The following is a 17,056-nucleotide window of genomic DNA, read 5'->3' on the forward strand; positions in this document are numbered from 1 at the left end:
GTATTTAAAGAGGACTATAGTAAGAATTTTATTGAAACTTCAGAACATATCAATGCAATTTACAATATGCTTAGGTAACCAGGAATAATCAAAATGTTTTGGATTATTGTACCTATATTACGTAATTTTATTCTAGAGGACATTTGCTAGCCTCCATGCTGTCATTTTAATTGACATGTTTACACATCCTGGACATAAATTGTTTCAACTCCTACCCTCAAAACGACACTATAGAGCACTGCAAACCAGAACAACTAGACACGAGAACAATTTTTTCCTGAATGCCATCACTCTGCTTAACAAATAATTCCCTCAACACTGTCAAACTATTCACTGTCTGCAGTACTATTACTATTAATCTTCTCTTCATTCCTATCACCCATCTCCTCCCACTTATGACTGTATGACTGTAACTTGTTGCTGATTTATATTGTTTCCTAGTATGATTTGACTGTAACTTGATTTATATTGTTTCCTAGTATGATTTGATTGCTTATTTGTACCCTATGACTATCATTAAGTGTTGTACCTTATGGTTCTTAATGAATGTATCTTTTCTTTTATGTACACTGAGAGCATATGCATCAAAGACAAATTCCTTACGTGTCCAATCACACTTGGCCAATGTTTTAAAGGCCCAATGGGTCTCAGATGACTAGGCTATCCCTTAAGATTGACTTGCAACATGCAATAGAGACAGTGGTGGGATTCAGCCAGTTCGCACCACTTCGGGAGAACCGGTTGTTAACTTTCTGAGCAGTTTGGTGAACTGGTTGTTTGAAGAAATTATTAGGGCAGAGAACCAGTTGTTTAATTATTTGAATCCCACCATTGAATAGAGATCATAGTATATGGACCCTTCCAATGATGATGATGGCATATAGTAGATTCTAGGTCAGAATGAGAGAGACTCAAGTAAGAAAGAATACAAAGTAATGAATGAAATGAATATGTGTATGTAAAAATATGAGGGGGGAAGGATATATCAGATCTGGAGAAGACTGGTCTCGTCTTGTGCAGTAATATTGATTAACACTTACAGAGAATTGAATATTTAGGCTTAATTGTTTAATTAAAGAGCTCAAAAACTATAAATTGGTGTCATCTAAATTATTAGGAGCTCATTTGACAGTAGGAATTCATAGGGTGTGATAGTGCCACAATTTTAACTGAAAGTATACAAGAGGTTATAAAAACCAAAATCTGAAAAATACAATGCGGTATTATGCTGGGGATGAAATACACAGGCCCCTTCTCTTTAGTTATGATAAATATTTCAGCCATGTTTTCTTTTCTTTTTTTCTTGCACCTTTAATTTATTTATCTTACTATTTCCTACTCCTCTTCTGCAGTCTGTATTTCAATGCTTTACTCCCAAAGGGAATAGCATAATGAATGCTTTTATATATCAAACATGTTGAAATTCTGAAGATTTTTTCCATATCAAACCAACTAAGTTTACAAACTTAATATCCTATAAATATCCAATATGTTTTATCACATTAAAATAATATCTGCCTTATTTCATGTCACAAAGCATCCCCAAGTCCTGAAGATGGGTTGGATTTGTAATTACTAATATTCTCTGCCATAAAGTTTGGTGAAGTCCCAATAGACACTACCATTCTATGGATCACAGGATAATACAGCTTGGAGCTGCTGAGCCATAGATACAGTTTATGTATAAGTATAGTTTTCTCTTTCTTACTCTAATCAAGCATTCTCTTACAGTTCTTATTTTTCAAACTAGAGTAAAGCAACACCAAAAAATTATTTGTGTCTATTCTTTCATTTGTACTACAATTGTGTAAATAAACTGTTAAATAAAATTGTATAATTTTATAGTTTGGAATAAAAATAATTTAATTATTGGAAACTCACACTGCCCTATGTTTGAAACCCATTTTTTAAAAGGGACAATACTTGCAAAAGACACATACAAGAACCTTTATATTATGTTTGCCCTTCAAATAACAAGCAACCAGCAACAAACAATACTCAAAACTGTTTTATAAAGTAATCATTTTGTTGACATAGGCAGACACAGCTGGATGCCAATATGAAATTTAGCTTATTAGGAAATTCACAGCATGAATTAACATAGAGAACAAACTATATCAAGCTTGGATCATAAAATGACACTTAAAATACTCTCATAAAATGAGGAAAATAAATTTGAAGTGCTCTTGTGAATTGCCTTAAGATGTATTTTGGCTTATTTTAATTTTAAACAAATACACCATGAAGGTTCAATAGTGTCAATGTGAATTCCATGTAATATGTTTGAGTTTTGATATTTAAAGTGATAGCAGTTTGAAGCTACAATACTAAATATAATATTTCTTACTGAAGTGTGGACTTCAACTCCCAGAATTCCCAAGTTAGCATCCACATATATTAAAGTTGCTGAGGTTGAGAAATATTGCACTAAAGCAAACTCCCATAAACTAGTGTTCTCTAGAAGTGCTAGACTGCCTGCTAGGATTCTTAGCCAGTATGAACACTAACCATAATAAAAAGAATCTCTGAGAATTATAGTCCCAGTTTATCTCAGAGAGTAATTAGGAAAAATAATTAGGAAAAGACAGAAAACCCTGTAAGTTTCCAATAGAACTTGTATAGATACAAATTAGCAGGGAAAATGATATTAGGAGCACGTGCTGATATTCATGCAGCACATTACAAACATCTCAAAGTAGCAATATCTTTTCCTGGCTTGTGCAATTATTAGGAAATGGTTTTATAATGCCTCTGAAAACTGTTTTTGCCTTTTTGATTCTAATCTTTGCACAGCCCCAGTATCCAACTAAAATAGTATGACTGAAGGAAAAAAAAAAACCCTAGGCTTTACCTATTAGTTTTGTGACTTAGCAAGCAGATAGTTTTTCTTTTAAAGCAGTACTTTATTTTTACTCCCCTCTGTCTACATTAGGTTTTTAACAAATGGAAATTTGGGCAAGCACTGAAAACAAAAAAGGGGAGAGCATCTCAAGTGCCAGTAGAATATTTCATTACATAGAAATATAATAGCTTTTTGTAAGATTCCTTTATCAAAAGCACTGTGCTTATTAGCTAAAATATTTTAGTTCAAAGTCTATACAGTATTTTCCTACTGGCACTTAGTGTATATTAGTTCTTTAATAATCATACTTTATTGTAACCCTGGAGTTGAGTTGCAAAGTCATTGATTTGATCTCTTATCTTGCCTTAGCCACATGCTAAAGATTTTAAGGAGTTTAAAAGAAGACAGTAAAAAATTATTCCTTAGGCACATGCCATAAATCTGAATTTCTCATATGTCAAAATGAAGTTTAAGCATAAGCCAGGAATGAAGAATTTGAAGAATATCATGCAGCCTCTTCAAACTCTGGGGAGAATGGAAATGCTCGTCAATACCGTCTCCAAATCTGAAGTAGGCATTTACAAAGATAACTGAGTTTGTGGTCTTCCAGCTATGCTTATGGCTAATAAAAAGGCTCATATCCTCACAATAGAGTACACTGATGAATTTATTATTACAGTAAATAAAATGTTTGCATGGTTTTCCTGAAATGTATACTTACGACACTAGGAACTCTGCCAATATTTCACAAAATGATAGAAGCTTCCTTTGCTGGAATAGTTAAAGAGAATGGTTTGTGATTTATCTGAGAAAATGTTGAGAAATCCATCATATAGAGAATGAAAAAAATGTAACTTTGCCTCCTGGTACAGTTTACAGTACTAAACAATTTTTCTCTGGGATAGATGTTGACATGCTAAAGAGAGAATAAATCTTTGAGAAATGATCAGATGAGGAAACTTCATGAATACAGTCTGACAGTATATCTGGAGGAAACAAGTCCATATTTTATATGTATATATCATGCTTGTAAAAGAAACTCCTCTAGGACAGTACAATTATTAAAGATACAAGCAATGAATTCAGCAATATATATTTTTGTAAGGCCTTAGGCAATCCAAAATTTCATAGTTCTCAGTTGTAATATGGAGTTACTTAAGTGGACCATATCAGGAAAATATATCTTTTAAACTTACCGACAGTACAGTCTACATAGTCATCACTACTAATTGCCCTTTTTCTATACCTGTAAGTGTCATCTATTAACATTAGATAATTTCTATATGTTGTGATGGAGAATGGTATAGGATCAACTTACAATTTCTTCATGGATAATTGTTGTTATACAATCCTGACTGTGAGATCATAAGTGTTTACTTCAAAACAGGGGTGTCAAACTGGACCGTGGGCTGTGACTTCAGAATAATGAGGCTGCAGAAGGGCATGAGTCCATCAGTACTGCACTGTAGCCAACTACTAGGAGAATGCAAAAACTGTCAATTCCTCACCCCTGAATTATAGTACCTTCCTTAATAATAAAATTCCTTTGCACCAGGGCAATACAAAAAGGGTAAAACATGTAGTGCTATTCTCACCCACTTCCCCTCCCCACCATGTTTTCAGTTCATTCAATGTACATTTCTCTAGCTATTTTATAACAAATGCGTTGATATGAGGGAAAACTACCTAGTTATCAAGAAATAATTCATCCTGCTGATAAATTCCCACTGAAAACTGTGGATAGCATGACACAATAAATTTCCAGCCATTTCCAGGCATTTTCCCCAAGCATTGCTGCAATGGGAAAGTGAGAGCCACTGTGTGTGGGGGTCAGTGGGAGGAAAATGACTCATTTGAGTCCAGGGTAGGAGTTCTACAAGTTTGGTATATGTTACTTATATAAGTAGGAAAATTCTGAGGTAGACGATAGGAGATAGAGTGAAGAAAAGAACTTTTGAGAATAAGAAAATAACTCATTCCTAAGTCTTGTTGAGCTCTAGCACTGTAGATTGCAAAATTGAACATTTTTGCAATGTGAGCTGTGCTGCGTCCAAAAGGAAAGGAAATTGGCTCAATTGTCCAGGAGAATGACATCTGTCAACATAGTAATGTAGCACCAATGCCAGAATAGTGCAAATGCATAAAAAGCTGAAAACTGCAGGGCATAAAATACACTGCTCAAAAAAAATAAAGGGAACACAAGCAGAAGACATCCGAGATCTGAATGAATGAAATAGCCTTATTAAAAACTTTGTTCGTTACATACAGTAGTTTTGTGTTCCCTTTAGTTGTTTGAGCAGTGAATAAACTACTGTATGTAAAGAACAAAGTATTTAATAAGGCTATTTCATTCATTCAGATCTCGGATATCTTCTGCTTGTGTTCCCTTTATTTTTTTGAGCAGTATATTTCATATGTCAAATGCTATTTTCAGAGGTAACAAATTACACATCAACATATCTTTAACTATATTTTAATATCAGCATTAATTGTGTTATCTACAATAATAAAAATTTGTGATGGGAGATACCATGACATAAAGATAAATGTTCCCTCAGGCATTTCCTCCTTCATTCTTAATTACTAAAGTTCTGAAAGAAAAAAAAAATAGGAGAATGAGAGGAATATACATATCCTGTATCTCCACATAATTTCATGTGGACAAAAGCACAAGAGATTCATATAAGTACCAGAGATTTATTTGAAGACTATTTATAATAGTGGATATTATACTTAGAGAAAGCTAGTTAAAGTATTTATCAATGGAATATTACTCCAATATTGATTATTAAAACTAATAATTCATTTTCTAAAAAACATTGGAAACGTAAGAATCAGATTGGATATTTGGTGGTAACATTGTAAAATCCCAATTTTTTAAAAAATAATCCACTAGTGATTAGTCTGATAGTCATCTAATTATCTGGTATCCTTACATTTCATAGGCAACTGTGGCTGGCATCTTCAAAGGCAAACTAATTTGATCTCTAGAGCACTTGTCAGTATTCATAGGCAACTGAGGAGGAACTGACAGCGCTCGTTATTTGTAACAAAATTAAAGTCTGATTGGATAGTATCACCAGAATTCTGTAAAACTAGTTTCTGTTTGGTTCTTTGTCTAGGTGAATTTGTAATTGGTCTGATTTGAACATGGTCCAAAGGAACTAATTCTTTACTGAACTGTCTTTAAAATGCATCCTGCTTCTTACTCTTTCAGGTGAGACTGCTGAAGATTCTATATCATGTTAGTTAGTTAGGAGCTGTTTTATCCCAGGATGATCTAAAGCTCAAAGCCAGGCTTTGTTAACTTTTAGAATCTCTTTTTTCTTGTTAAAGTTGCTGGGATGTTTATAAATCTTCATAGTCACGTAAACAAGATTTTATATGTATGCTAATATTTATGTCTCTCTAAATTTAATCTTATGCCCTTCATGTAGGACAGGGTAAGTGGATTGAATCCATAATATATTTTGACATAAATTCAATGTAAGGTTGTAAAAATACAGCAAGATATTTGACAATATAATTTGTAGGAGGGCCAATGATATGTAAAATCAGACATAAGAGAATAGATAATCCATCTAATTGTTTATGACAATTCATGAAGTCATCATGTATTAAGTTTAATTTAAAGGAGAGTTTCTGTCAATTAATAGCATTCTTACAACTTCTTTTTCATGATGATCTACTTACAAATATATATAGTTTATTAACATAACTTATTCTTGTACATTTACATGAGTTTTATACAGATAATAGTATCATCACTGGAACTACAGAATGCTACTTTAAATTGATTTAAACATACACATTCAAATTAAGTTTCAGACTGATGTACTCTGCTGTTGAACCTAAGATAAAATGCTCCCTCAGAGCTTTGCATCATGATGTTTTTCTACGTTGAATAGCCATGGAGAGCATAAAATGTAAAGGAGCAGAACATTTATTCTCACAGATACTTTGGACTAAGAATATTCCTGTCTCATCTCAAAATGCATGGAAAAATTGAAAATCAAAAGAATATACTCTAAAGCAGCAATAATGGACTGTTTTATTCAGAATATTTTGTGCGACTAAAACTAACATTCATGATAAACAGCATGTATTTTATAAAAATAAGTAAAATGAATATTAGACTAAAAGAACTAGAACTATAAAAGATTCATATAAGCAGACACAGCAAAAAGAAAGAAACAGAATTATAGTTTATTTTACACTGATGTTTATGGTATTATAAATATGCTTATAATTATAAACAGGTTAAAAAAATTACAGTGCCTTATATTCAGCAATGATCTTAAACTACTCAAAGGGGCCATACTGGTTACCACTAGCACTTTAGATTGCATCCAGAAGTGTACAGAAAGCCAGGGCCCCTTAGTAGAGGCATAATGGGCTCCAACTTGTAAATGCTACATAATGCACAGGCTGATCAACTGAAGCTTTCATGTGGTTTTTAAAGGCACTACCCCAAAATATCTCAAAGAGCTTTGCAGAAAGACTCAAAACAGTAAACATGAAGAATGAGAGCAAAGACAGCTATAAAAAAAATAACTGAAGAAGGGTCATAGGTAGTGTTACTAGATGCCTCTTTCTGGTAGGCATAGCCTTAAAATCAAATATTGTACTTCTTGAGCATTTTTGTTTGTGTCTTTGTTTTGTTATTTTGGACAGTTTTCACAACAGTAGTCACTCAAGCTTTCATATATTGTGACCTTGTAAACTGCTTCTTTCTTTTATATATCAACAGACTCAACAGCCTAGATTTCTGTTATTAAATTTATTTCCTGATTCCAACCACTGGTTTCAATTCATCGCCTTCAAAGCACACATGACATGTTGTACATTTCTATAGTGAAATTTGAAAAGTGTGTCATCAATTCTATTTTATTGTTAACATATGTTCTTGATTTGTTGGGGAAATGATGCAATTGTAAATATTGCAATCAGTCTTTTTGATGCTGGAAAAAGTAATTTCATACACATATTGGCCCAAGTACTTTTTTGGGGAGGGGGGAGTTTTTCATGGTAATTGTTGCAGATGCCAAGAAAATTTAACAGTTAGTGTGTCCTCCTCCTGTCTTCATTTCCAGTTGTCTGTGTCCTCCTTCGCCTTTTCAGATATCTGGTAACCTTAATCATGGGACTCTTTAATGTGCCTGAAGCTTAAAATGATTCAAGAAAATATGTGATTTTGACCTGAGGTAAATTACATTATTCCATTGACTATCATTAGCCATAAATGGAGCATGGAACAACAATGCTGAAAGAATATTTCATCTAAATATGAAATTTTTATGAAGTCCAAATGACTCTTTTTGCATCATTAAAGACAATACCAAAGCAGAATATATTCTTAACAATATTCTTCTTGTGACTATTTATTAGAAAATTATTTGTATCATATTAACCCAACCTACAACCAAAATGGGATGAGCCAAAAAGATTGATAACCAAATCAAGAGAATTTATCTGAAGTGACTCAATCCATACTTAGTAAATGGGATATTTAGAAAGAAAGAATTCATATACTTCTGTTTAAGTAGCCATATAAGAAAAACATGAAATAGGGGAGTATATTGTTTTGTTATTGACTGCTCTAACCGTTAATCACAGTAAGTAGTTTTGTTAGAGCACCTTATCCAGGGCCGGATTTAGATGAAAAGAGGCCCTAGGCTATTCCACTTATGAGGCCCTTTCACCAGTGGTGGGATTCAATTTTTTTAACAACAGGTTCTGTGGGCGTGGCTTAGTTGGGGTGTGGCTTGGCAATCATGTGACTGGGTGGGCGTGGCTATCTGGTCACGTGACTGTGTAGGCGTGGGTAGCTCGTCATGTGACCGGGTGGGCGTGGCTATGTGCATAGACTTTTTTCAGAGGGCTGAAAAAAGTCATTTCTGACTGGGCCTTGCACTTTTGACCGGACCTCACACTTATGACCATCCTCACATTTATGCCCGTGCAGCTTTCTTAACAACCATGTCACTCATTTCACAACTGCTTCTCTTCACCATGGTGACAAGATAGGGCAAAAACGTAAAATGTGAGGACAGTCGTAAGTTCGAGGACTGGTCAAAAGTGCGAGGACCAGTCAGAAATAACTTTTTCAGCCCTCTGAGTAGTCCATATGCATAAAAGGATACAGCAATAGAGAGGGATGAAGGAAGGGAAGGGAAATTAGAGTAGGAGGGAGGGTAAGAGAGGGAGGAAGAGAGGAGGAGGAGGAGAAAGGAAGAGGAAGTAGGGAGGAGAAGAAGAGGGGGAGGAAGAGAAAGTAAAAAGGAAAGAAAAGAGAGAGGTGGTAGGTTTGAGGAGAAAGATTGCTGTACAATAAAAAAGATGAAAGGGAAAAAAGCCAACCCCAAACAAATATAAAGATATTAAGATAAAGAATGAATTGTTAAACTTTAAAGAATAAAAGAGAACAAATATGAATAAATAACAATAATTAGAAACACACATACAAACATACAATGTATTTTCTTTGAACAGAGTATTTGGCCGGTTCACAAATTTAAACAGTGTTTAGTCATTTCAATTAAATTTACAATTTCTATATTTCCTTTTTGCCATATTTATTCCTCATCTATTTTTGTAAAAAACCAATATTACCCTTCATCCTCATCTCTAATCTTAATCAAATTCAATTTTTCCCTTCTATTCTATATTATACCCCTTTCCATTGTCATCTATTTTTATATCCATCCTCACATTGGTTAATTATGTAATATTAGTTGTTTAATATAAATTCAACATTTTAATATAAATCAATTAGTTATATAACTACTTTTTTGTATATTAATCAATATGAACATGAATATTCCAATTATTTCCATGCAATCCAATTTCTTACAAATCAATTAATTATATTTACCAATAATAATAAACCAAATAATTTCCCCCATATATTCCTCCAAACCACAACTTAACCATTTCTGCTTTCAGAAATATACAATTAATAGTATCTCAATTATTACAATTCCCTAGTTAAATAGAGCTTTTTTTCTTTTGTGTTTTAAAATCCTGAACTCTCCTCTTTTTCCCTAAATTTCTCATTGTTTGCACCTACCTTTTTTGGTGAGGAAAAAGAAAAGAATTCTTCCTCCCTAATTTTCCAACCTTGCAGCAACAGCAAAGCAGTTTCAGTTTCATTTCTCAGCATAGCTAGGGGTAAAAAAATCAGCACTCTTTGCAAGGAAGCAGAAGAGCCCTGAGCAAAACAGCTGAGACAAATCAGCTGAGAGCCGGGAGGCCAATTAGCCTATGCTGAAGCTCCGTGGGCCAATAAAATTACAAAAAAACACCGAACCCTTTGATAAATTGCTGGCTCCCCCGCCCCTCGCCCACCACTATTTATTGGCAATAAATAGTGGTGAGGAGGGGCGGGGCAAGCCAGCAATTTAACAAAGGGTTCGGCTGCACCACTGGCTATAGGGCGGCCCTTTGAAGCCCCGCGGCAAGAATTTGAAGTGTTTTTTCCCTCTAGCCATCAGCTGAGACTCCGGAGGCAGCAATAGATTGGGAGTGGGTGGGGTAAGCGAACGGCCGGCGATCCAACAGAGCAGAGAGTGAGGGTGAGTGAAGGCGTGGAAGCTGCTTTCTCCATCCTGCTCTCTTGCATCCGGAGCTGGTGGGGAACCATGTGGCAGCCCACGTGGATCCCAGGCAGCGGAACTCAGGCTAGGGAAGGGGTTGGCAATTGTGGCTCTTTTACAACCTGTGGCCTTCAACTCACAGAATGACAAGCTGTCTCAGGAATTCTGGAAGTTGAAGTCCACAGGTTGTAAAAGAGCCACAATTGCCTACCCCTGGCTATGGTAGGCTGGCGCCGCGCGGGTGGGAGGCGAGGGGCGGGCAAGCCAGCAATTTAACAAAGGGTTCGGCCAAACCCCCTAGAACCCCCAGAATCCCACCACTGTATAGGCCCCTCTTGATCTTGAGGCCCTAGGCTGAAGCCTAGTTAGCCTATAGGAAAATCCGGCCCTGACCCTATCATATTATCTGGGAAATACTGAAGTAACAAATTACCGATTTTTCTAGTGCTTTTTTTATGCTTTTTTTTTATTATTAAAAAAAATTAATAACATATATGAATGATAATATATAATATATAACAATATACACAATACAAACAATCAACGAGTGCTCCCCCACCCCTTGGGATCATTCCTGCTTCCAAAATCTTAAAGCTTCTTCTGATGATGGTATCCCCCTTCCTCCAGAAAACACATATATTAGGAACTGTTTCCAGATTCCATTGAATTCATTTACTTTCGTTATGTCCCTCCTTACTTTAATATTACAAGTCAATTTATCATTTATGGCAATATCCCATACTTCCTTATACCATTTTTCCAAACAATAATCACCTCGTGTCTTCCAGTTCCTAGAAATCATTAACCTTGCTGCGGTCAACAAATTTGTTATCAACTCTTTAGTCTCTTTTTTACAGTTTATATCTTCCAATAGTGAGAGTAATGCTATCTTTGGTGCCTCTTCTACCTTTATTCCTACAATTTCTTCAATCTCCTTAAATACCATCTTCCACAATTTTTGTACACATTTACAATCCCACCACATATGTAAATATGTTCCTTTTTCCCCACAACCTCTCCAACAGTTATCTGAATGGTGCTGATTCATTTTGCTTAATCTAACCGGAGTTAAGTACCACCTCCATACCATTTTATAATAATTCTCTTTTATTCTTACTGACATATTTCTCAACACTTTTTATTGCCAAATTCTGTCCCAACTCTGTTGCCCTATTTGTATCTTCAAATCGGTTTCCCATACCATCTTTCCTAAATTTTCCCTCTCTTCTTCCTCCAACAATATTTTATAAATTACACTCATTAAGCCTTTTATCCCTTTATTTTCTTCCTTTAGAGTTTCATTTTTTTTCAATTAATTCCCCAAACCTCGTTAACTCTCTACACTCTCCATTTTCTCTTATCCAATTTTTAGTCCATTGTTCCACTTGGCTGTAATTTAACCAAGACAACCGTTTATCTCCTAGAACCTCTTCCAATTCCCCACGTGTCCTCATTCCTCCTAACCGTTCCCTTAGTTTCATTTTATTTTTCTCTTTTAAAATTTTATTCACTTTATTCTTCAAATTCCCTGGGAACTTTTCCAAGATTACTACCGGTGATAATGGAGAGTTCTTCAGAAGCAACCTCTCTTTATATTTACTCCAAATTTGCCAATGAAACTTCAGGAGAGGATTGCTTATGCTTTCAGCCCATTTCTTTCCACCTTCCATAAAAAATATATTTTCCAGCTTCCATTCTAATTTGGTTTTATTTTTAGATTTATCTTCCAACCATTCCAATTCTCCTATTCCTAAAATTGCCTCTATAATTGCCTCAAATAATTTATTTGAATAAATATAAAAGGTTGAATTTATCATGGTTTGGAAGAATTGCTTTAGTAAAAATGAAGATTTTAGCAAAGATCAATTTTGCTTTTAGGATGCTACCAATAAAAATATCAGAATTAGAGTTAAAGAGTTGGCAGAATATACTGAACAACTATTGTAATGGGAATAAGAAAGTGAGGATAAATAAAAATAAGTGGTATCTAAGCCAAAAAAAGGGGGGTTTAGGACTCCCAAATATTAAATTATATTATGTCGCTAACAGGCTTAGACATGTTATACGATTTTTCTAGTGCTCTTCACTAACTTTTTCTTCCAAAAACAGGAATGTTTTAAAAAGTAAGTGGTAGGAAGTAGTATGATATGTCAGTTTTCAGCATCTCCCTCCTGGTACAAGTAGAACAGGAAACAGAATAGAACAAAACAAGCCTTAAACTGCTTTTCAGTCTATATCATCTCAAGGTCGGCCATAAATGTATTCTTCGGAAACTATGTAGATACTTCAACGGTATACGCCCGGGATGACGAACATATGGCACACATGCCAGAAGTGGTACACAGAACCATCTCTCCAGGCACACAAGCCATCGACTCTTGCTTTTCTGGGTTCCGGTGCGCCTGCCAGATGATCTTCGTGTGCGCATGCAGGCCAGAAACTGGAAGACCAGATGGCTGCCACACATGCGCATGCCAGAAACCCAAAGATCATCTGTTCTTCTGGTTTCTGGCATGCAGTATGCGCACTCCCATTTCGGCACTTGGTGCCAAAAAGGTTCGCCAACAGTGGTATATGCAATTTTCACAGTAACATCTCACCGCTGAAGAAGAATGGAAGAAGAAAATAAATCACTTTCAACCCCAAATTTGAAAATTTCTGCTCCACAGAAATCAACCTATCATTCTTATATCTAGTCCCAATGCTTTTTAATCTTTATGACAATAATATCCCAGGATTCCTATATGCTGCAGATAAAAGATCAATGTCAAATTTATTAATATCTTATTATATGCTGATGACATGGTCCTAATGGAAGATTCCCAAATAGGCCTGAGAAGACTGTTGTGAAAGATACATCAGCCTGCATCTTCGCTTTCTTGCCAGTTTGCTGCCAGCTGCCATGGAAACAGTGGGAGGCGAAGCAACGGGCACTTGGTGGGGAAGGGTGTAGGAGGTGAAAGTGGAATTTTTCAAGAAGCATTGAGACTGTCAGCTTGGATTTTGTTTCCCATTCCTAAAGACCAACTGTCCTAGCTTTAGTATGCAGAAGGGAGGAACAGTGCACTTGAATCAGAGACTTTCACAAAACATCTTCTTGGTCAATGGTTGAACTCTGGTTGCCTGGCTACAAGGGGATGGGTGGGCTCTAAGGTTTGTTTCAATTTGGTGCTTCTCACATTTTTGCTTCAGATCTTGCCTGACCTTGTTGTATTCAACATGTTTCAAGTAAAAGTACCTTTTCCCTGATTTATGGAGTCAAGGATTTTTCTTTCCTTACAACATGGGTTTTCTACACAGTATTTACTCTCAACAGCCTCCCAGGCAAGAGAAATTTTTAAACAGAGAGTCCTAGATATCACTGCTCAAACTGATATGAAGTTATTGACTAAAAGTAAATCTTTTAGTTAGTTGGCTAGGAACAAAACTATTTTCCAATCTGAAAATATTTGTCAATGAGTTTGCCACAATTTTTAAGAAGGGCCTACTCTACAGAAGATTTGAGTTATTGGAATCTATGGCCAAATATGGGCGCTTCCACCATTTGCCATATCATGAGAGAACTTGCATAAGCAGTACCCCAGCTATTGAAAGCATTTCTCATGTTTTGTTCAACTGTCAATTATGTACCCTTTAAGCTTAGATACTTATCATACATTTTGGGAAGAACAGTTTAATGGGAACCAAATTACAAATTGCTCTAATGTATCTATTGTAAACTTATTGCTAAGTTTTTAATTAAGACAGTTGAACTAAGAATCTGATACATCAAACAAACTAGGATACCCGGCAAAGAAGATTTACTCATCTGATTGCTGACTCCTCATATTACCACATATGTATTTTATCATTGTATTTTATCCTGGAATCATATTATGTATTTTATTTTATTTTATTATGTATTTTATTTTTCTTTTATTGATATGGTTGCATGACTAATCAATTAATATTCTATTCTATTCTTCCATTCAATTCCATTCTTTCTTAAATTAGTTAAATTAATTTCTTAAATTAACTATCCACGTTGTTATTTATTATATTCGTACAATCACACAAGTATCCCAGCCGTTCACATACATAAAGAAGTACAATAAAATATCCACAGTGGAAAAAAGTAAACTGCCAAAATCAAATCCTTCAATTATAATAAGACAACATCTTGCTCAGGTTTCAAAAAACTCTCAAAAATAATTTAGTTTTTAAATGTTCATGGAAACCCAACTTTCTCAGGAAAGGCTATTTCATAGTATAGGCACTCCTATAGGAAAGTTGAACATATGAGTTTAAACCATTCTTATCTCAGGAAACTGCGGGCCACCACCAGATTCTCCTGGGACATCCAAGTCATGAATGCTGAAATTAGTTTTAATAATAATCAACCATAAAATAAATTGCCCCTTTTACTATGCATTATTGGAATTTTCACTAAGGAAACTGTTTCTTTTTAAAATATATGGTATATTTAATCCTGTGCTAATGTATTGTATTGTTTGTATGTATTTATGTGTGTGTGTTTTATTTGCCATACATTTTTGTAGTCATCTGCCAGTTTGATATTTTGTAGTCTGGGTGGTTTTGAATGGTTTCTCATAAAGCCAAAGTGGGAATATTTTTCCTAACTAAAACTCTACTTATTAATTGGTTGAAAGATTTTAATTAAGAGTATAAAGAACAGAAACTTTCTGACCTTGAGGTAGAAATGATTTTTTTCATAGGGCTCAGAAAGTGGTAAGTTAAAATGATTGTGCTTGAACCTTCAGTTAGGAATGACAATTCTTAATTTGACTAGCTATAATTATTGTAAAGTATGTTGCACTGATAACTAACTGTAGATACAAATGCACATTAATCTGAATACTAAAAGCAAATGGGTCTCTAATTAAACCTGGAGTGATTTATATTATTCAGGTCATTTCAGTATTCATGACTATTTTCAACTGAACTGCTTTGTAATATAATGTTATTTTCAAGAGCCTCAGAGGAAACTTTCTGTAATCTCTGCCTGGAATTTCTTTCATTGCAATTTTGATCAAAGTAGAATGGGGTGTTAGTCAGTGGTGGGATTCAAGTAATTTAACAACCGGTTTTCTGCCCTAATGATTTCTTTCAACAACCACTTTGCCAAACTGCTCAGAAAGTTAACAACCAGTTCTCCCAAAGTGGTGCGAACTGGCTGAATCCCATCACTGGTATTAGTAGAACATAGAGGAGGAAGAGGAAATAATTAACTAACAGCAGAACAAGAAGAAACATTAAAATAAATGCCACAAATATACAACTTGTATCCTTTCTTCTGTTCCCACCTTTTTATAGGCAATCCAGTCAAAGACTCGATCAATATCTGTGGCCTGCTGCACGTCTTGTGACACTGGATGTGAACTTGTTAGGCCATCAAGTAACATGACTTCATGTAGGACATCAGTCAGAAACCTCTGCTTCTCCTGTAATGAAACAAAACATGCTCATACATTTGTAGTAGGATCAAGAGTGGAATTAAAGATCATTATTTATACATTCCTTTTTACGAGAAAAGTTTACAGAGATATCCATTGGATTTATGAGATTTTTTTCCATTGAGTTGTACATTATCATAATCATTTTCTCAGAATGATGAACGTCAATACTTCATGGCTTCAAACAAAGTACTCTTATTTAGAAAAAAATTGAAGGATATTTTATTAATCACTTTTAGATTATATTTACGTACATTGCTTGTACTTTTGAACTGATATATACCTAAATCTTCTGAGAACTTCACATTTCACAAACATGTATATTATAATAGTCAACTATTTCATAACTTTCTACATTACATGGAAAATAATATTTATCTATGTGCTGATATAAATTGTTCTCTGCAATATAAGATGCTGTTCCATTTGGAAATTCAGATTTTAGGTAAAAATTATCTCTGCCATCATGTTATGGTAAAGATGCCTTTGAGTCATGGTCAGTTCTTGGGAGACTAGGTGGACATAGTAAAGTTTCATGATGATAAAATCTTCATTCCAAAATTATATGACGATGGCTATTAAGATTTTAAACTGAAAATTAAGAAGCACAGGCAAAAAAGATATAAATAGGCTATTTAATTATTAATGTCTTGATCCATGTTTCCAAACAATAAAGCTTCTAAAAGTCTACTAAAAGTGAAAGGCTCAAACTTGTTGTTATGTTAAGGTTTACAGTGGTGTCTTCCATTTTACTGGAAATTTTCAAACATAGGCTGGATAATCATCTATTAGAAATGGTGTAATGAGTCCAGCATTACAGTATGCAGAGGGTTTGATTTGATGATCCTTTAGGTCCTTTCCAATTCTGTGATTCTAAGACACTCCATCACAAGACCTGCATCCTTAAAATCAGATACTTATTGATAGTGACAGTTCACTTCTATTAAGAGGAAGGACTTCATTACTTAAAGAGATTGATATATGCCATGTATGCAATCACATTGTTGATCTAAAGCAGGGGTGTCAAACTTGATTTCATTGGGGGCCGCATCAGCATTGTATTTGATCTCGGGGGCTGGGCTGGGCGTGGCCTGGGTGGGCATGGCCAGCTCGACGTCACTCGGGAGCACTTGTGGTGGTCAAGTGCTAAGGCAGGTCTTCCCTCA

At 34.9% G+C, this 17,056-nt stretch overlaps 1 protein-coding gene and 1 long non-coding RNA gene across 4 annotated transcripts in view; one reads left to right on the top strand and one right to left on the bottom strand.

The window, feature by feature from the left end:
• The window catches only part of LOC117655738 (uncharacterized), a 35,913-nt gene extending 19,962 nt beyond the window's left edge, over positions 1-15,951 (top strand). For 2 of the 3 annotated variants that reach the window (XR_004588777.3, XR_009623249.2), the window contains exons 4-5: positions 5,965-6,059; positions 7,936-8,037. This is a non-coding gene — a long non-coding RNA (uncharacterized LOC117655738). Of the gene's footprint in view, positions 1-5,964; positions 6,060-7,935; positions 8,038-15,750 lie in introns of those variants that run through there. The other variant, XR_015728966.1, reaches the window with a different exon arrangement.
• The window catches only part of TRHDE (thyrotropin releasing hormone degrading enzyme), a 280,033-nt gene that overhangs the window by 85,702 nt on the left and 177,275 nt on the right, over positions 1-17,056 (bottom strand). The window contains exon 6 of the mRNA XM_034403421.3: positions 15,741-15,878. Coding sequence (XP_034259312.1) covers positions 15,741-15,878 — 138 coding nt within the window. The remainder of the gene's footprint in view (positions 1-15,740; positions 15,879-17,056) is intronic.

Source organism: Pantherophis guttatus, chromosome 7, assembly GCF_059756535.1.
Source record: "Pantherophis guttatus breed Tessera chromosome 7, ASM5975653v1, whole genome shotgun sequence".
Classification (NCBI taxonomy): Eukaryota; Metazoa; Chordata; class Lepidosauria; order Squamata; family Colubridae; genus Pantherophis; species Pantherophis guttatus.